A 21,225-nucleotide genomic window follows, 5' to 3' on the forward strand; every position below is an offset into this window, starting at 1 on the left:
GAAAATAGTAAAAATAAAGAAAAACAGTAGGCGTGTCCAAACTTTTGAGTAGGCGTGTCCAAACTTTTGACTGGTACTATATTGTGAATCACCCATAGGTTTGAAAAAAAAATGTAAGATATGACTTTTAGGCCATATCGCTCTAGTCACACTCTCCCTCTGTCTGTAGTCAGTGGATTTAGGACCACAACATTATTTCACACGCAACTGATTCAGACAAAAAACTGAAAAATAGAAGAAAGTTGAGTTATGCGTGAGACTTTTCTGTTCACGGTAGCTTTCACTGAGTGTACACGCTTGTGTAATAACATCTTTGCTCACGGCTCTTCTTTTGTATTGGCCTAACATGCTGACCACACCACCCACATCGCGAGGGCGAGCGTTGCAAAATAAATGTACACATACATGTTATTCAATCATTGCACCCACACTGCTTGCGAGCGTCTGCGTAGGCAGGTGCTAAAATAGAACTTGGTTCTATTTGTGACGCTTGATGCGCTGCAAGTCCCGCCTCTCTCATCTCCTCATTGGTTTTTAGGAGCATATACCCATGTGGGAGATTGAAAGATGAACTGAAGTCCACACTCCAGTCCAGTTGGCAGTGGTAATGCACCTTAAAGTTGGTTGCCAACCGCCATATAAAGTCCGAACAAGAAGAAGTAGCCTGAAGAAGAGATTCCTAGAATCAAACACGGTTTACCCTTTTATCTGTGGATTAATTGTTGGAGTAGAGGACTTTGTGCATTTTAGGTAAAATAACAACCCAAAGTTTATATCCCAGGACAAATTAGCTAGCTGCAGCAAACTAGCAAGCTAAAAGGCCATAAATGTTTAACGTTTTTAACGCTGTCCCCAAATATATTGTTTTGATATTTCAACCCGTGTGTCCTGATTGCGTCTGGTATGGGTGGACAAAATCAACAAGCGCGTGATGGCGCACGTGAACACACGCACACGCCCGGTCTAGTCAGCATGTTACAAGTCCTGCCAGAGAGGAAGAGGCGACTCAAGAGGGCTTACTCCGCCCAAAATCTGTCCAAGTGAGATAAGCACGCATTAGTTGTGCCTGTTGTTCACATGCGTATGTTCCCTCTCATTGGCAAGAATGGTCCCAGCTGATCTTGCCTCCTCCTGCCTACCTTCCCTCTTTGAGAGGTCCTTGCTATCTGTGATCTTTGGGGCATCCCTACCCCCATTGAAGTTTACATTTTAAATGGTTCTGGTAAGGGTTAGGTAAGAGTTATGGTTATGGTTAAGGTTAGGGGTTAGGGTCAGAATGTCCCAAGGGTCCCGTATAGCATTGGTGGTGTTGCTCTTTACTACCCTTGCAGGTGCAATGGAGTTTATAACAAGACAATGCTAATTTCTGTTTACGAACCCTTGTCAGAGTTAACACTTCTCGCTTCAAAAAAGTGAGACACTGGGCTTTAATTGACAGGCTTCTGTTGACCAGATAGGACATAGAAATGGTAAAATAGTAATTTCATGATGATTACCAAATAATTACTCTTTGGGATTCATTATCCATCATTTAGTAGTAGGTAGTTGTCAATTGCGGTGAATTCTCTCAAGTAACATTAGGTAGCAAAGGTATTGTGTCCCTTATTACGACATGATTTTATAGTAAAGATTGGGCTAACACCATTACCAGGACTGTAAAGTAAACCAATAGCCTACCAAGTTCTGCAAGTAGCGTTATAAGCAGTTGGCGGGAGCTTCTTCATTTCAAAGCCCTATGAATTTGCCAGCCGTTGCTGGAGTCTGGTGTAACTAACTGTACAGTGGGTGTATGTCTGGAGAGTTCTGTGGATGAGAACGATGGATGAGGAGTCAGATGACAGGCCTGGCCTGTTTTTTTCCGGAGCTACTCTTACTCTCCTCTGCCTCTCGTAATCTCTCTCCAACACTCGCACCGTGCCTCAGAGAGACGAGGTAGACCTCCCGCAGTGCAGGCAGGGCGCTCCCAGTGCTTTAATGTTCTCCAGCTGGAATTGACGCAGCTGGGACATACAGTGACGCAGGCAGGGTGTCGGGTAGCCAACCTACTGACAGGCTGACATCAATCACGCTTACTTACCAGGCAGTATATTAAGTAACACGCCTCCTTTTCTTTCAGGAAAGGTTCCGCCTGGAATGTGAGCTTTTGAACAGAGAATCAGGTGTGTTTCAGAGAAACATGGTATTTGCTCCTGTGGGTTTGTCTTCATTGTCTGTCTGTCTGGCCCCCAGCCTAATGCGGTTCTGTAGACAAAAGCTCTTGAATTGCACAGTCACCAGGGTTTGTTTTAGTGAGGTCCGGACAGCGGGCTGGCGTTTGGGGTGTGGGGATTCTTCTATACAATTTAAAAACTCTAAATGCTGTTTGGAGAACAGCAAAAACCAGCAAAAATGACCGCAGATCATTATCACCTTGGCTGCTGTAGCTTCCTTCACCTCAGTCGATTTACAAACACATGGCCTATTAGCTATACAATTAGCCGCTACACGTTAACTCACATGAACACAGCCCTGGGATCAAAAACTATCATTTAATACGTACATAATGATCTGTTAGCAGGAAAAGTATTTTATTAACAAAAAGTAAACAAATTCATTTAGCTTTACAAAATAAAAAACATGTGTTGCAATTTTACAGCAAATTTCCTGCAATTACACATTTTGCCATGGGGTGGAGGACATTTTTGCAGTTTTAAAGCAAATTTCCTGCAATTCTACACATTTTACCATGACTTATGCCATGATAATATGATATCTGAGTGAGTGTGACTAACAAAATCAATGGGGCCCCCTGGAGGTCAGGGCACCTGGTCATGTGCCCTGGTTTCCCAGTCAGTAATTTGGCAATGATTACTACAAGTTTAGATCGCTGTCTAGACTAACTACACTAATTTACCAAACATTTTTTTTTACTGAGTTGGGCTAGTTGAGCGACTGTCAGTGAGTGACATAAAACAAGAGGAAAACTGCTGATATATACTACATTACCAAAAGTATGTGGACACCTGCTCGTCGAACATCTCATTCCAAAATCATGGGCATTAATATGGAGCTGGTCCCCCCTCTACTGCTATAACAGCCTCCACTCTTCTGGAAATGGTTTCCACTAGATGTTGGAACATTGCTGCGGGGGACTTGCTTCCATTCAGCCACGAGCATTAGTGAGGCCGGGCACGAATGTTGGGCGATTAGGCCTGGCTCGCAGTCTGTGTTCCAATTCATCCCAAAGGTGTTCGATGGGGTTGAGGTCAGGGCTCTGTGCAGGCCAGTCAAGTTCTTCCACACCGATCTCGACAAACCATTTCTGTATGGACCTTGATTTGTGCACAGGAGCATTGTCATGCTGAAACAGGAAAGGGCCTTCCAACAAACTCTTGCCACAACGTTGGAACCACAGAATTGTCTAGAATGTCATCGTATGCTATAGCGCCATGGAAACCCATTTCATGAAGCTCCTGACTAACAGTTATTGTGCTGACGTTGCTTCCAGAGGGAGTTTGGAACTCGGTAGTGAGAGTTGCAACCGATGACAGATGATTTTTACTTGCTGCGCACTTCAGCACTTGGCGGTCCCCTCCTATGACTTACCACTTCGCTGCTGAGCTGTTGTTGCTACTAGATGTTTCCACTTCCCAATAACAGCCCTTACAGTTGACCGGGGCTACTCTAGAAGGGCAGAAATGTACAAATTGACTTGTTGGAAAGGTGGCATCCTATGACGGTGCCACGTTGAAAGTCACTGAGCTCTTCGGTAAGGTCATTCTACTACCAATGTTTGTCTATGGAGATTTCATGGCTGTGTGCTCGATTTATACGCCTGTCATCAACGGGTGTGGCTGAAATAGACGAATCCATTCATTTTAAGGGGTGTCCACATACTTTTGTATATATATATATATATATATATATATATATATATATATGTGTGTATTTAACCCCCTTTTTCTCCCCAATTTCATGGCTGAAATAGACGAATCCATTCATTTTAAGGGGTGTCCACATACTTTTGTATGTATATGTGTATTTAACCCCCTTTTTCTCCCAAATTTCGATCTTGTCTCATTGCTGCAACTCCCCAACGGGCTCAGGAGAGGCGAAGGTCGAGTCATGCGTCCTCCGAAACATGACTGCCAAACCGCGCTTCTTAACACCCGCCAGCTTAACCTGGAAGCCAGCTGCACCAACGTGTCGGAGGAAACACTGTGCAAATGATGACCACAATCAGCCTGCAGGCGCCCAGCCCACCACAAGGAGTCGCTAGAGCGCGATGAGCCAAGTAAAGCACCCCCGGCCAAACCCTCCCCTAGCCCGGACAATGCTGGGCCAATTGTGCGCCGCCCTATAGGACTCCCAGTAACAGCCAGTTGTGACAAAGCCCGGCTGTAGTAACGCCTCAAGCACTGCGATGCAGTGCCTTGACTGTTGCGCCACTCGGGAGGCCCTTATATATACTATTTTTGATTACCGTACTCTATGTTTTCAAATGTAGCTACGGCCCTGACAGTAACTTACCTACATTTTTTATGATAATGAATGAAGATATCTTATTGATTGCAAGAGCGGAAAATGTGTGTTTAGAACTAGTGTGGTATCATGCAATCTTCATGTGTGAATGGCTTTTATCATGAGAATATCAATGATGATTTTCGTTTTATTTTATTTTTAAGAAGCAACATTTATTCTTCCTGTGTTCCACACAAAACATAGAACATGAACACTAATGGACAGGAACAGCTAAGAACACTGAGACTAAAGAACAATATGACTAGACCAATTTCAAAAAAGAAGAAGGAGAAAATAAATCACAATAAATATTCAATAGCTATCAATAGTTGTTTTTACTAGCATCCCTCTCGTGTTCTAAGGCAATGGTTCCCAAACTGGTGTTCGCGGAGGTACTGCAGGGAGTCTAAGATTTAAAAAAAATATGAATATTGCTAGCAACAACAGATGAAATATACTTGGCCAACGGGTCTATGGAAGAAGGTAGACAGTGCAATACAACACAATACAATGTCATATTATTAATAGGGCTGTTCAATTCCGGTCCTACTGTTTTTTGTTTCTACCGGGTACTAGTTAATTGCACTCAGGAGGTGTCCCAGGTCTGAAGTCCAATATTAAAAGGTGAAGGACGAAAACTAGAAATGTTTCGGCCCTCCAGGACCGACATTGAACAGCCCTGATCTACAATATACACTTAGATGCACAACAGGACTTGGGAGACTCACAGGGATCCACAGTATTCCATCAATGATCCAGTTTTCATCTCATGACTTCTTGTAATTCCCTACATTTTGGGGTTTGAACATAAGTGCACTGTAATTTAAGCTTTAAAACTGAAAAATTGTCTCTCTTCTCCGTGGGAAAATTTGTAGAGTTGCCGGAAATGAGCTTTTAAACTGAAAGGGGTTGGGGTGGGGGCATTAAAAAGTTATTTCACAGGGTCTGAGACTTGGTTAGTCTGGCCATGTACTGCAGCATTCATAATAAAACTCATTGTATGCAACAACAAAAAATTGCACAGGCCAAAGTCGGAGTTGTGTTCTGATTTTGAGGGGGTACCTGATGAATTTGCCATCACAAAATGGTTCCCCGGCCCCAAAAAGTTTGGGAACCCATGTTCTAGGGCAGTGGTTCCCAACCAGAGGTACTAGGACCCCTAGTCCTAGAAGACTCGTGAAGGAGTACTTCAGTGGGAACCACTGTTCTAGGGCACTCGGTTTAGTCAATTCAAGGCTTGTGATTTCAACAGAGCCCAGTAGAGGGACCCTATCCCAAGCAGAACAAACATTCACATTCAAATGTTCAATACCTACAGCTCTCCAATCACTCACTACATTCCCAATCTTATGTTGAAAGCCCACTCCCCCAGAATTATTTTGGACTGTTTTCCTTTCCGCCCTTTTAATTTCTGTTCACACTTGTGTTTGTTTGTGTCTGAGGGTATGACTGGTAGGTATGGGAATGAGAGAAGACAATGGAGTTTTTTTTTTAAGTACAGAAGCACAAAGAAGCCATAGTGGTGCCATATGGGAGCTTCCTCTGCTCTGGATTTAAACCCTGAACAAATACAGATAACATATTCAGCATTTCTCCATGGTGGCTCGCATCCATATACAAAACCCTAGGTTGGACATGTAGACCTGTGGTGTGCCTCTTTAAATTGTATGGACATGATTTGAAACTTAGTCAGACATGCACATTATTGCATGTGTCCAGCAGTATTTGTTGTATCACAGTATGACTACACTCATGTTTTTTTTTTCGATATGCCCAAAATTGGCTAATGTAACACTTCCAATGTGCCAAGTGTGTAGTCATACTCACAAATAAAAAAAATGGTACTTTCAATACATATCGAACAACAATTAGCCCGAGAGTGTGCTTAGGAAACAATGTATACTCTTGCACTGCACAACATACGTGTACGAGCGAATCAACCGTGGTAGCCTACGGCGTCACCGTGTAGTACTCAACTGAAAGGTAAACAAAGTAAAAAACGGATGATTAAGTCAGAAGGCTTTGAACCGAGCCGCTGAGGAGGAGAAAAGCTGTGTACGAGTGCCAGCGAGGGAAAGACGTGGGCGGACATTTTTGATGGAAACTAAATTTAGCCCGGCATCTGTATTAAAATAGAAACCCTCCATAAATATTTATGAATGAAGGGAAGACTGTGGTCTCGGCGATGGGGGAAGGAGAGAAAGTGGGAGCCCGATTCACCTGAAGACCTATTTTTAGATGTTCTGCCTCTATTCCCAGCACGGAGAGGCTATTTTCTTTTGCAGCGCAGAGACAGAAGCGAACGTGCTGCAGATGCACAAATAGCCATATAGTCAGTGTCTAGAATCAGCCAGAGGAGGAGAGAGAGAGAGAGAGAGAGAGGGAGGGAGGGAGCGATGGCACAGGTATTTTTAGAACACAACACATTCTCACACTCACACACACGTATATACACGCACAGCGCCCCTAGCAATGCAAACATCGTTCAGTATAGAATCCCCTCACACTCAGTATGTACACTACGAGCGAAATGCCCTAATGTGTCTCAGTATTGAACAACCTGTGCTCTCTCAATTCAATTACAATTTAAGGGCTTTATTGGCAGTTACATTGCCAGAGTAAGTGAAATAGATAATACATACAAGTGAAATTAACCATATAAAATGATCAGTAAACATTACACTTATAAAAGTTCCAAAATAATAAAGACATTTCAAATGTCATTATGTTCATATACAGTGTTGTAATGATGTGCAAATAGTTCAAGTACGAAAGGGAAAATAAATAAACATAAATATAGGTTGTATTTACAATGGTGTTGGTACTTCACTGGTTGCCCTTTCCTTGTGGCAACAGGTCACACATCTTGCTGCTGTGATTGCATACTGTGGTATTTCACCCAATAGATATGGGAGTTTATCAAAATTGGATTTGTTTTCGAATTCTTTGTGCGTCTGTGTAATCTGAGGGAAATATGTGTCTCTGTTATGGTCATACTTTTGGCAGGAGGTTAGGAAGTGCAGCTCAGTTTCCACCTCATGTTCACCTCAGCTTGTCTTCTCTTGAGAGCCAGGTCTGCCTATGGCGACCTTTCTCAATAGCAAGGCTATTCTCACTGAGTCTGCACATATCCTTATTTTTGGGTCAATCACAGTGGTCAGGTATTCTGCCACTGTGTACTCTCTGTTTTGGGATAAATAGCATTAGTTTGCGCTGTTTTTTGGTCAATTTTTTTCCAATGTGTCATGTAATTATCGTTTTTTCTCATGATTTGGTTGGGTCTAATTGTGTTGCTGTCCTGGGGCTCTGTGGGGTCTGTTTGTGTTTGTGAACAGAGCCCCAGGACCAGCTTGCTTAGGGGACTCTTCTCCAGGTTTATTTCTCTGTAGGTGATGGCTTTGTTATGGAAGGTTTGGAAATCTCTCACTCTCACTCTCTCGCTCTTTCTCTCTCTCTGCTCATCTCAGCACTGATCAGTCTGTGCTCCTACATAGCAATAAATAATAATTATGTGGCTGCTTATATTTGTCCTGTTTCACACATGTACAAGTGGGTTTAATACGCATGTGTGAATTGGAAATGTTTTTCTTGCATATCCCAACTCTCCCTGAGACAACCTCGGAGAGTGAGGCCACGGCCAGTGTCTCCCCCATCGCTCTCTGTGGCTACAGTATCTTTAGTATTCGGTCATATGAATGGAGGAGGTCTTCAGCATCGATTACATAACACACTGTATTAGACCAGCGTCTTGTCCTCATGCAACATCCCAGGGAATGAAGTGGATGGAGAATTGAATGGAGTGCCTACTGTAGCCATTTTTTACATAATATATTTTTTGTCTTGCCTATTGTTCTCTCCTTTTGTCTTGACTTTAATCCTAAAACAGGTACAGTGGCAAGAAAATGTATGTGAACCCTTTGGAATTACCTGGATTCCTAAATTGGTCATAACGTTTGATCTGATCTTCATCATAGTCACAACAATAGACAAACACAGTCTGCTTAAACTAATAACACATAAACAAATAAACGTTTTCATGTCTTTATTGAACATACCGTGTAAACATTCACAGTCCAGGGTGGGAAAAGTATGTGAACCCTTGGATTTAATAACTGGTTGACCCTCCTTTGGCAGCAATAACCTCAACCAAACGTTTTCTGTAGTTGCGACTCAGACCTGCACAACGGTCAGGAGGAATTTTGGACCATTCCTCTTTACAAAACTGTTTCAGTTCCGCAATATTCTTGGGATGTCTGGTGTGAACCACTGTCTTGAGGTCATGCCACAGCATCTCAATCGGGTTGAGGTCAGGACTCTGACTGGGCCACTCCAGAAGGAGTATTTTTGTCTGTTGAAGCCATTCTGTTGTTGATTTACTTCTGTGTCTTGGGTCGTTGTCCTTTTGGATCACCCAACTACTGTTGAGCTTCAGTTGGCAGACAGATAGCCTTACATTCTCCTGCAAAATGTCTTGATGAACTTGGGAATTCGTTTTTCCGTCGACGATAGAAAGCTGTCCAGGTCATGAGGCAGCAAAGCAGCCCCAAACCATGATGCCCCGTCTCCACCATACTTTACAGTTGGGTTGAGTTTTTGATGTTGGTGTGCTGTGCCTTTTTTTCTCCACACATAGTGTTGTGTGTTCCTTGTAAACAACTCAACTGTAGTTTAATCTAACCACAGAATATGTCACCGGTAGCGCAGTGGAACATCCACATGCACTTCTGCAAACTTCAGACGTGCAGCAATGTTTTTTGGACAGCAGTGGCTTCTTCCATGGTGTCATCTCATGAACACCATTCCTGTTTAGTGTTTCACGTATCGTAGACTCGTCAACAGAGATGTTAGCATGTTCCAGAGATTTCTGTAAGTGTTTAGCTGACACTCTAGGAGTCTTCTTAACCTCATTGAGCATTCTGCACTGTGCTCTTGCAGTCATCTTTGCAGGACGGCCACTCCTAGGGAGAGTAGCAACGGTGTTGAACTTTCTCCATTTATAGACAATTTGTATTTACTGTGGACTGATGAACATCAAGGCTTTTAGCTATACTTTTGTAACCCTTTCCAGCTTTATGCAAGTCAACAATTCTTAATCTTAATCTGAGATCTCTTTTGTTCGAGGCATGGTTCACATCAGGTAATGCTTCTTGGGAATAGCAAACTCAAATTTTGTGATTGTTATTAATAGGGCAGGGCAGCTCTAACCAACATCTCCAATCTTGTCTCATTGATTGAACTCCAGGTTAGCTGGCTCCTGACTACAATTAGCTTTTGGAGAAGTCATTAGCCTAGGGGTTCAGATACTTTTTCCAACCTACACTGTGAATGTTTAAATGATGCATTCAATATGGACAAGAAAAATACAATAATTTGTGTGTTATTAGTTTAAGCACACTGTGTTTGTTTATTGTTGTGACTTAGATGAAGATCAGATCAAATTTGATGACAATTTATGCAGAAATCCAGGTAATTCCAAAGGGTTCACATACTTTTTTCTTGCCACTGTATATAATAAATCAAATCAAATGTTATTGGTCACATACACATGGTTAGCAGATGTTAATGCGAGTGTAGCGAAATGCTTGTGCTTCTAGTTCTGACCATGCAGTAATATCTAACAAGTAATCTAACAATTTCACAACAACTACATTATACACACAAGTGTAAAGGAATGAATAAGAATATGTACATATAAATATAATAGATTGTGTAGATATCATTTTTTCAAACTTACATTGTATACAATTTTTGCAATCAGAAAATACATTCATTGTATAAATCATGTTCCTGCATATAGACATAGTACTTTATGCTGTGATATATTCAATATAACAGGTGTTTTGGCAATATGATGTACTATGACCATAATAATGTATGAAGTATGTACTATCTATTATGTATCAATATCTATTTCTATGCACCTGACTGCCAGCAAAATAAATCCCTCCAGTGGGGTTCCCAAAACAGAGCAGAAAGTTAGATTTTTGCCATGAAACCACTGGCTCTACTGTTTAATAGCTCATTGGACAAACGACAGATGTTAATATTGTCTCATTGCCTCGTGTCATCAGACGAGAGACGTCTACGGGGAAAGTTCTAGCTCGGGTTAGTTTCAATTACGTGTTCCATAACGGTTTTAGCGTGATGTTTTTTTTTCTTGTTTTTTTCTCATATCACTGCACTAATTATTTGCAAGGGGATCGAACTACATCCCGTCTCTGTCCGAAGAACCGCCACGGTTTTCGGGCTCTGGAGTTCATCAGAACCCGCATATCAAGTGGAGCAAAGCTTGGATGTTAGCGGAGGTTGGAGGACTGTGGATGTGGATCAAGGTGGAAATGCCTTTATTTGGCTGGAGACGGACCAGGCCCGGTGGGATCGGGACACTCCACACTACCTGAAGAGTCTACAGTCTATAAATAGCACAACTCACATTCTACCACGTCAATACTGAAGGGCTATTTTTATCTCCCCACCGAATCCTACATCACATGTCTGATCTTGCAGCCCAATCAATGCGTGGCTGCAACCCAGTTCCCTCTACTATAGGCAGTGCAGTAATCTAGAGTGGCTTCCTTATCTCGTCTCCTTCCCTTTGTCTGCACAGATCTGAAAATGCTCTGCTGGTGGATGTGATGGGGCAGATATGTAGTGTAGAACTCATTTGGGGGGGTCCCCTTTGATCCACCTGTGTTTTTAAGACCTGTCGCAGATGAAAGGAAGGAGACGAGGAGAGGAAGCCCCTTTAGACTATTGAGGTGCGTTATTATCAAAGAGAACTGTTCATGCATGTCAACCTTGGCTACGCATGGCAGAGATGCAGTAATCTGAATTCATATGGGATGTGTTCATATCTATATGAATTGCCTTAAATATGGTTTATAGTTTATAGAATTGCCATGAAGGTGGTTTTATAGTTGATAGGAGTCCTGGTAGCAGCTACCTCAGATTGACCCTCGTCATCAAATAGCCAGTTCCCACAGTCTGACCAGCCAACACCATTCAGACACACTGCTCTTCCTGAGTGCCATTGAAATGTTTTCTGACGTACCCAACTCCACAATGCCTTATTATATGTTTTTGTTCCCCTCTCCACCACAAATGTTTTCTTTCATATCAGGTTTATCGGTGTGACTTGGAACAATGATGGGCCTTTTTTTTAAATGCTGCCATTTCCTGTGCTTTTGATAAATCACATTTGTTGTTGAAAGGGGCTTGTGCGAGGATTGACGCCATTTTGATATTTTTAGGTTGGGGGCTTTCTCAAATTAACTTAATTTGATGAGGAGGGGTGTGTGTGTGTGGGGGGTGATGTCAGTCTCAAAGAAGAGTCCTTTGTTGCGAATTATTCCATTTTTTGTGTATTGTGTGACAACAAAATGTAAGTGCATGCTGTGTGCACAAGGTGCGTTCAATTTATTGAGTGACAGAGCATAGTTTTTAAGAAATTCCAATGATTTTTGGAGCATGATTATTACAATGATGAACGATAGGAAGAAATGAGTGAGAACCGGATGTTGAGAACAGTGAATTATTTCCTCATCTTCTCTCTTCCTCTTTATCTCCCCCATAGTTTTGATGTTGAGAATGGATTGTCGGTGGGGCGTAGCCCTCTGGACCCCCAGGCCAGTCCCGGCTCCGGCCTGGTACTCCAGGCCAACTACGCCCACAGCCAGCGCCGGGAATCTTTCCTCTACCGCTCCGACTCTGACTTTGACCTCTCACCCAAGGCCCCCTCGAGGAACTCCTCCACTGCCAGTGAGCTGTAAGTGCCCCCCCCTTCCTATTGGTTAAATGTCTCCCTCTGTGACCTTTCACCTTCCCTTCATATCAATTGGTAAACAAAAATGTGTCATGGCAGAGATGTCTCACTGTGGGCCTTGATGATACAAGGTTTTCCACTCCAAGGTTATATACAGATATGGTTTTGTGGAACAGATCAAATCATATGTGGAAAGCAAGTCATTTCTTGGATCGCTTTCCATAAGGGAAAGCATGAGGAACACGTTAGGCCAATTTGAAATCTTTCCCTTATACTACAGTAGTTTGTGTGGTCCCTTAAGTTATTCTGTGAAAGAGTCTACTAAGTGGACTGTATCTTAAGCTCTCTATTGTGCTTCTTTTAAAAAAAATGTCACACAGTTTTATTAGCACAAAATGTTATATTAAACCATATTGCTCTGTGGGTTTGGAAAATCTACCGTCCTCCAGTTTGAAAGCCCCTATTACTGAAACCAGCAGTTCTTTCCATCCCAGCACGCTTGCATGTCAACTCTGCTTCGGTAGAATGAGACATAGACAAAGTCGGAAAAATTGGCCACTTCCATATTTTCTTTCTTCTTCTTCTGCTGTTTGGTTTTCCAGCCTACTGTCAGCCTAAGCCAGTTTCCACGTGTCTGAACACCTTAGCTTGTGATGAATCGGTTGCAGGTCACCAACTCTTGCCTCTGTTTTTAAAGGGAAGAAAGCTTGAAGCACTGGGAAGTCAACTGGTTGTCTCGGTGAGAAGAACTTGACAAAACACTGACTTAGGTTCCCTCAAAGGCCTGTCCTGCATTCTCCATTACAGGTTTCAGAGCCATTGTCCCCTCCCCATGGCACCAGTGACTAAAACTTTAGCCCTCCCCTAGGTGACCCCCGAGAAAGCCATTTTTGTTTTGCATGTGAAGCTTCAAGAAAATACCTTAGCATAACTCCCCAACCCTATAACTTTACAAGTTGCACTTTAATGTCTCCCTACCCCATGGGTTCATAACATGTACAGTGCATGGCATCCCTTGTTTGACCTGCATTTCACCTGGCCTGGTTTACCCTTCTCTTTTTTCTTTGCTTTAATGTCAGGTTGTTGAAGTTTTATTTCAGACACTGATCAACTGTCCTGATTAAGGATTAGGATTATTGCAAATGTGTCATGTGCACAGTAGTCATTAGTACCACAGTAGGTATGTTGGATTAATTAACCTAAATATTTTATGCGCACTAAGTGGTTGCAATTTGTTTAACTTTTTCACTGATTCCATTACTGTACTTTGAAAACATCAAGACCATGGACTAAACCAATGTCTAGACGTAACCTCATTTTGTTCTGTTTTTTCTCTCCATTGTAGACATGGAGAAGACATGATTGTGACACCATTTGCACAGGTTAGTTTTGGAAATATTGTGCCCTTTCCTGTGTTTTTGAGCTGAACAAATGATTCAGCAAATTACCTGGGGGGGTCCAGGGGTCTAGGCTGCTGCCACTGGAGCACATGACCAGTGTATTGCTGCTAGCATAGGTTTGAATCCTGCTCATTGCTCTTTCAGCAGTCTCTCTTCTACCTCTCTCTAGCCAATAAACATACAAAAGACTTAAAGAATAGATATATGGAATGAGATTTAGCTGTAATGTAGCTTCACCTTCTTAAAGCACACCAACACAACAAGGAAATAACTCATACTGTAAATCTGACTGAACACCGACTAACCCTGAGTAACTAAGACTTTAAAAAAAAAGAATACCTATAAATAGGTTGTTGCCATTGCCCCAGTGAAGTCACAGCTGTCACTAGGCACCGGTGACACTAGTAGAGAGGACCACCGGAACAGCCTTTGGCATGTGGCTGGCGCATCCAGGCAGCCGGGCCTATGACGGGGGAAGTGCGTCACAGCTGGACTCACTTTACTGAACAAGCTAGGAATCTAATACGGCATTCCCTCGATATGGCTGCTGACTGGTAAGACACCCGCAGGAAACCAGATACCATCTCTTTTAATGTGCTGACTCAAGATTTCGATGGGCGCCCAGACTCTGACATGTATGACATATGGGGTGGGGCTTATAAGGTACACTATACATACAACAGTATGTGGACACCCCTTCAAATTAGAGGTTTCGGCTATTTCAGCCACACCCGTTGCTGACAGGTGTATACAATTGAGCACACCGCCATGCAATCTCCATAGACAAACATTGACAGTAGAATGAACTTACTGAAGAGCTAAGTGACTTTACACTTGGCATAGGATGCCACCTTTCCAACAAGTCAGTTCGTAATTTTTTTTGCCCTGCTAGAGCTGCTCCCAGTCAACAGTAAGTGCTGTTATTGTGAAGATGAAACGTCTAGGTGTAACAACGGCTCAGCCGCGAAGTGGTAGGCCACACAAGCTCACAGAACGGGACCACCGAGTGCTGAGGCGCGTAGCTTGTAAAAATCGTCTGTCCTCGGTTGCAACACTCACTACCAAGTTCCTTTCTGCCTCAGGAAGCAACGTCAGCACAATAACTGTTCGTCGGGAGCTTCATGTAATGGGTTTCCATGGCTGAGCAGCCGCACAAAAGCCTAAGATCGCCAAGCGTTGGCTGGAGTGGTGTAAAGCTCGCTGCCATTGGACTCTGGAGCAGTGGAAACATACTTCACCATCTGGGTTTTGGTGGATGCCAGGAGAACGCTACCTGCCCCAATGCATAGTGTCAACTGTAAAGTTTGTTGGAGGAGGAATAATGGTCTGGGGCTGTTTTTCATGGTTTGGGATTAGGCCCATTAGTTCCACTGAAGGGAAATCTTAATGCTACAGTATACAATGACTTTCTAGACGATTCTGTGCTTCCAACTTTGTGGCAACAGTTTGGGGAAGGCCTTTTCCTGTTTCAGTATGACAATTTCCCTGTGCACAAAAGCGTGGTCCATACAAAAAATGGTTTGTCGAGATTGGTGTGGAAGAACTTGACTGGCTTGCACAGAGCCCTGTCCTCAACCCCACGGAACACATTTGGGATGAATTGGAACGCCGACTGTGAGCCAGGCTTAATCGCCCAACATCACTACTCGACCTCACTAATGCTCTTGTGGCTAAATGGAAGCAAGTCCCCGCACGGAAACGTTCCAACATCTAGTGGAAAGCCTTCCCAGAAGAGTGGAGTATTTTTTAGCAGCAGAGGGGGGACCAACTCCATATTAATGCCCATGATTTTGGAATGAGATGTTCGACGAGCATGTGTCCACATACTTTTGGTACTTTTTTTGTAGTGTAGCTTTTGGCATTCTGACAAAAATATTTTACACAAACAATTGAGGTACCTTACATTCAACGGCAAATTTGATTGGATACAAACACTCACAGGGTAAATATGAATCCCACTAATTTAGTGTTGAAATAACAATTTGTATGTGTTTTTACTCATACATGACGGACCTCAACTATCACAATGTAGAGATGACGTACCCTATTTATCTTTACCGTTCTTGTAGGTACTTGCCAGTTTGAGGACGGTAAGAAGCAACTTCGCCGTTTTGACCCACCAGCAAGATCGTCAACCCAGCAAGTACGTTCAATCTACACCTCTCATACCCAAACTCGCATGTCCCCCAAATCCTTTAACAATGAAGTGAACAGGAGATACAAAGTAGATATATATGCATTATATATATATATATTTATAAACTTGACTCAAACTGGGATGTCTGTGTCCATAGAAGAACTGGCAGTAACCCACCATCCATGTGCAAGACAACCTTGGCAGGTGAGGGTTTCTGAAGTATGTGATTGGTTGAGTTTGTTTGACTATTCATTCAGCAGTTTAAAGTTTTTTTTTTTTGCTTTACAAAAGTTGGGCGAGATCTTAACAAGGTTGCCTCCTAGGTTACCCATCTTTGTTTGACTGATTAAACAGAACTGATAATATAACCATCCATAGAAACCGCAAAGGGGACTTGCGTCATTGGACAACATTCTGGATTGAATCATTGGTTCTTGAATGAACGTTGAAAGCACTTTGAATCAATGGGCTCATCTCCTTGTGTGTTGTCCTTGTGTGGGTGTGACAGAGGAGCCGTTCCAGCAGCTGGCCGTGGAGACTCTGGACGAGCTGGACTGGTGTCTGGAGCAGCTGGAGACTCTGAAGACACGCCACTCTGTCAGCGAGATGGCCTCCAACAAGGTACAGTCACACACACATTTGTTTTACTATCTTTATGGGGACCAAACAAGTGATTCCCATTCAAAATACTATTTTCCCTAAACCCTAAATCAAACCCTTAACCTAACCCTAACCTTAACCCCTAACTATAATTCTAACCATAATGGAACCCTAACAGCAAACCTAACCCCTAAGTCTAAAATATCATTTTTCCTTTTGGGGACCGGAGAAATGTCCCCAACAAATTTTTCTTTGTTTTACCATCCTTGTGAGGACTTCTGGTCCCCACAAGGATAGTAAAACCACGCACGCATACACGCGCACACACACGCACACACAGATAACCCTGGGTGCTTTAATGAGTCACCTGTACCCTTGACTTCAATGGTAAGGTTGACGCTACTAATGTCTTACATCAAGATTTGGTTCAGTTTGAGTTAATTCGCTATGATGGACTTAAACAAGATGCAATATCCTACCAGCTCAAGGCGACCACCAGTGATTTAGAATCATCTTGGCTTTATGAAGAGTTGTCATGAATGACTGCGATGTAGAGTGCTGTATGCTGTATGCATCGTGACCTAGCCAAATGAATCTACAGAGAATTTGTATCACATTTAGCCAAAACATGTAAACCCCAACCATTAAAACAGAGAAAAAATGATATTATTTCACACTTATGTCAACGTGAGCAATATATATATATATATCCACATTGCTATGTTAAACAAATCATTAGCATGTACTGTAGCTAGCAAGCAGCGGTTCAATGATGATGACGAGTGACATGAACTTCAATAAATAATAATTTAATAAATAATGTTTAAATAGGCAACAAGAACTTCAGCTAACAATTAAAAATAAGAAATAAATTAGAAATAAGCAACAATTAGCTGATTGTCGAGTCAATAAGATAGCTAAGCTAACGTTACTTCTCCTTTGCTAGCTAGCTAACCAACTAAAGCTAACACACAATCACATCTATTGCCAATTCTTTGGATATATCCATTATAATAATCCTGACAGATGAATTCGGCCTGGATCAGAGAAGCTGTCAGTCTCGTCACCTTCATATGCTTGGCACAGTGGAGATCCCAAAAAAAGCTAAGTCAACATGTTACACAGGGCGGATAGGCACACGGCGAAGCTGTCATTGTACATAAGACTTTGTTCTTAATTGACTTGCCCAGTTAAATAAAAGATTACATTGATAAAATAAACATGTTTACCCCCACTGTAGCAAACCAAATGCTAGGCAAGAAGCATGGGGAAATAATGTATAGATGCTTTTCTCCGTGGGTGATGAAGTTTATGCTTGGCTGGCTGGGCTGCGGGACTCTGGATGCACATTGATACTTGAAATGTAATAATGGCATCATGGCATCATGGCATTTTGCATGAACTATTGTGAATAACTAATAGTTATCAACCAATCAGCAGGCAGGATCCATACTTATCATTTTATAATTTTAAATATACCAAATTATATTTATCACGGACATACGTCGATGTTCTTAAATATATTCATGAAGTATGATTTAAGTATATTTAAATAAATGACAATTCCACTTGGTTAAAATACTAGTATAACTTTACTGTAATACCAAAAACACCACCTCATTTCCTATTACATTTTAGGATGGTTAGCTGAATAGTCAACAAAAAGAAACTGCATGCGGCCAAAACTCAATAGAGCAGACCGTGCTTTGATTGAATCAAAATACAGAAAGGCTTATAGTTTAACACCATCTGCGCTAATTCGCTCATGAAACGATAATTCATGAAGCTCTAAATGAATATTCCCATGAAACTGATTGAGATCAAATGATTGGCAATGCAGATGCAATTTGCATGTTTCATTGCAAACGTGAAGAATTATCATCCACAGTGATGATGGCCTATTTTGCAATTAGGTATGCCTAACTTGGTGTTTGAGGGTATTAAACACAAAACAATTTATTGAGACAATATGTGTGGGCGTTGGCATTTTATGCATATTCTATAATGATATTCGATAGGCTATCTGTTGGTAGCCTACAAACTTTAAGAAATGATGATGTCCAGCAAAAAAATAGCACTACAATACTCTTCGTTTATAGCTTGTGTGGTTCCATGATTAGCCTGCCTACGCAAGAGCCATGTGCGTTGGGTACACACACATCCACCCAACACACACAGGCTCTGTCTGGGTACACACACATCCATCCAACACCCACAGGCTCTGTATGGATGCACACACCACACTCACGCCAGTCACACACACACACACACACACACACACACACACACACACACACACACACACACACACACACACACACACACACGTGTTGGTGTGTTTCATGTGCTGCAGATTAGTCAATGAAGAGGTAGAGCCAGTGGGAGGTATCATCCATGCTAGCACCTTGCAACAACTCGCAGGAGAGGGCTCGGTGATGTTTCTGCATCACTTGATTTTTCCTATAAAAGAAAAGTATGTTTGTCTTCATGAATATTTCACCCTTTGCCATACATCTTTGTATGGTCTATTTGACCAAGTTTGTATGTTAACCATCTTCACCACATTGTATTGTATCAAGAAATATACTGAATAAATAAGCTGAAATAAAAGATCCCAGAAATGTTCAATATGCACAAAAAGCTTATTTCTCTCAAATTTTGTGCACAAATTTGTTTACATCCCTGTTAGTTAGCATTTCTCATTTGCCAAGATAATCCATCCACTTGACAGGTGTGGCATTTCAAGAAGCTGATTAAACAGCATGATCATTACACAGGTGCACCTTGTGCTGGGAGACATAAAAGGCAACTCTAAAATGTGCAGTTTTGTCACACAACACAATGCCACAGATGCCTCAAGTTTTGAGGAAGCATGCAATTGGCATGCTGACTGCAGGAATGTCTGTTGCCAGAAAATTGAATCTCTACGATAAGCTGCCTCCAACGTCGTTTTAGAGAATTTGGCAGTACGTCCAACTGGCCTCACAACTGCAGACCACGTGTAACCACATCAGCCCAGACCAGGACCTCCACATCTGGCTTCTTCACCTGCGAGATGGTCTGAGACAAGCCAGCCGGACAGCTGATGTAACTGTGGGTTTGCACAACCAAAGGACTGTCAGAAACCATCTCAGGGAAGCTCATCTGCGTGCTCGTCTTCCTCAACAGGGTCTTGACCTGACTGCAATTTGGCGTCGTCACCAACTTCAGTGGGTAAATGTTCACCTTCGATGGCCACTGGCACGCTGGAGAAGTGGGCTCTTCACGGATGAATCCTAGTTTCAACTGTAACAGGCAGATGGCAGACAGCGTGTATGGACTTGTGTGGGCGAGCAGTTTGCTGATGTCAACCTTGTGAACAGAGTGCCCCATGGTGGCGGTGGGGTTATATTATGGGCAGGCATAAACTACAGACAACCAACACAATTGCATTTTATCAATGGCAATTTGAATGCACAGATGCCGTGACAAGATCCTGAGGCCCATTGTTGTGCTATTCATCCACCACCATCACCTCATGTTTCAGCATGATAATGTACGGCCCCATGTCGCAAGGATCTGTACACAATACCTGGACGCTGAAAATGACCTGCCTGCATACTCACCAGACATGTCACCCATTGAGCATGTTTAGGATTCTCTGGATCGACGTGTACGACAGCGTGTTCCTGTTCATGCCAATATCCAGCAACTTCGCACAGCCACTGAAGAGGAGTGGGACAACATTCCACAGGCCACAATCAACAGCCTGATCAACTCTATGCGAAGGAGATGTGTCACGCTCTATGCGAAGGAGATGTGTCACGCTGCATGAGGCAAATGGTGGTCACACCAAATACGGACTGGTTTTCTGATCCACGCCCCCTCCCTTTTTTTAAAGGTGTCTGTGACCAACAAATGCAACTGTATTCCCAGTCATGTGAAATCCATAGATTAGGGCCATATGAATTTATATGAACTGTAAATCAGTAAAACCTTTGAAATTGTTGCATTTATTTTAGTTCAGTGTATAATGTGCATTGGATTTCTGAAAATATCTTCTATCTTCTTCTAAAATAATGTATTTTCTACTCTGCTTTCTGCAAATATCTGGGATTTTTACATGTATAATATGATAATGATACTACAGCGTGTTGCATATCATGCCAAATCATCCCATTCTCCCATTTTCCTATGAGGATTTTCTCTTTCCTCATAGCGTCATCATGTTAGTACTAGCAACGCATCCATGCGTTCATATATATGTGAAATAAATACCTCAGCCATTCAAGGCATCGGGCTCCCTCACATCATCTTCAAACTTGGTGCATATGGTGCAGCCTCAACCCCCCGCCTCCAACCCAACCAGCCCCCACCTGTCTCCTCTACCATGGGCCAATGAGCTCTGTCCCCCTGTCCCAGCCTCTGATGCAGCAGGCCACCGATCGGCTCCTTCCTTTGGGCAATATGGAAGGGGGTTGGAGTTGGGAGTTTACACACAGAGCAGGCAGAATAGTGCTGCTGAGGGAGAGAGGCAGGAGTCGTTTCTCGGCCATGCTCCCCAGCACCCCGCATCCTCAGCCTGGCTTTTTTTTTTCTCCTGCCTCCCTGCCTTTTGCGAGCAAACTCTTTATCTTCGCCCATTCCTGTAGCGTGTGAGAAAAAGGCTTTCTTGTGGACTGTCTGCTTGCAGTGGAATTGAGGAGTTCAGGCAAGCAGGACAGGAGCACGGAGTGTGTTCTGCTTGTACAGTACCAGGGACTGTAAACACAGTACAGTAGCTAGAGGAAGGAATCTGGTCTTTAATTAATTTCTTTCTACTCCATGATTTATTTGGTGCTGAAATG

At 42.6% G+C, this 21,225-nt stretch overlaps 1 protein-coding gene across 11 annotated transcripts in view; it reads left to right on the forward strand.

Annotated features, from left to right (window-relative positions):
* The window catches only part of LOC112260312 (cAMP-specific 3',5'-cyclic phosphodiesterase 4D), a 60,055-nt gene that overhangs the window by 28,771 nt on the left and 10,059 nt on the right, over nucleotides 1-21,225 (forward strand). For 5 of the 11 annotated variants that reach the window (XM_024435317.2, XM_024435316.2, XM_024435321.2 and 2 more), the window contains 6 exons: nucleotides 12,074-12,265; nucleotides 12,960-13,001; nucleotides 13,608-13,644; nucleotides 15,732-15,805; nucleotides 15,957-16,003; nucleotides 16,299-16,420. In XM_024435317.2, the coding sequence (XP_024291085.1) occupies nucleotides 12,074-12,265; nucleotides 12,960-13,001; nucleotides 13,608-13,644; nucleotides 15,732-15,805; nucleotides 15,957-16,003; nucleotides 16,299-16,420 (514 nt within the window). The remainder of the gene's footprint in view (nucleotides 1-12,073; nucleotides 12,266-12,959; nucleotides 13,002-13,607; nucleotides 13,645-15,731; nucleotides 15,806-15,956; nucleotides 16,004-16,298; nucleotides 16,421-21,225) is intronic. The other 6 variants (XM_024435319.2, XM_024435318.2, XM_024435320.2 and 3 more) reach the window with 6 other exon arrangements.

The sequence above is a fragment of the Oncorhynchus tshawytscha genome, linkage group LG10 (assembly GCF_018296145.1).
Source record: "Oncorhynchus tshawytscha isolate Ot180627B linkage group LG10, Otsh_v2.0, whole genome shotgun sequence".
NCBI lineage: Eukaryota > Metazoa > Chordata > Actinopteri > Salmoniformes > Salmonidae > Oncorhynchus > Oncorhynchus tshawytscha.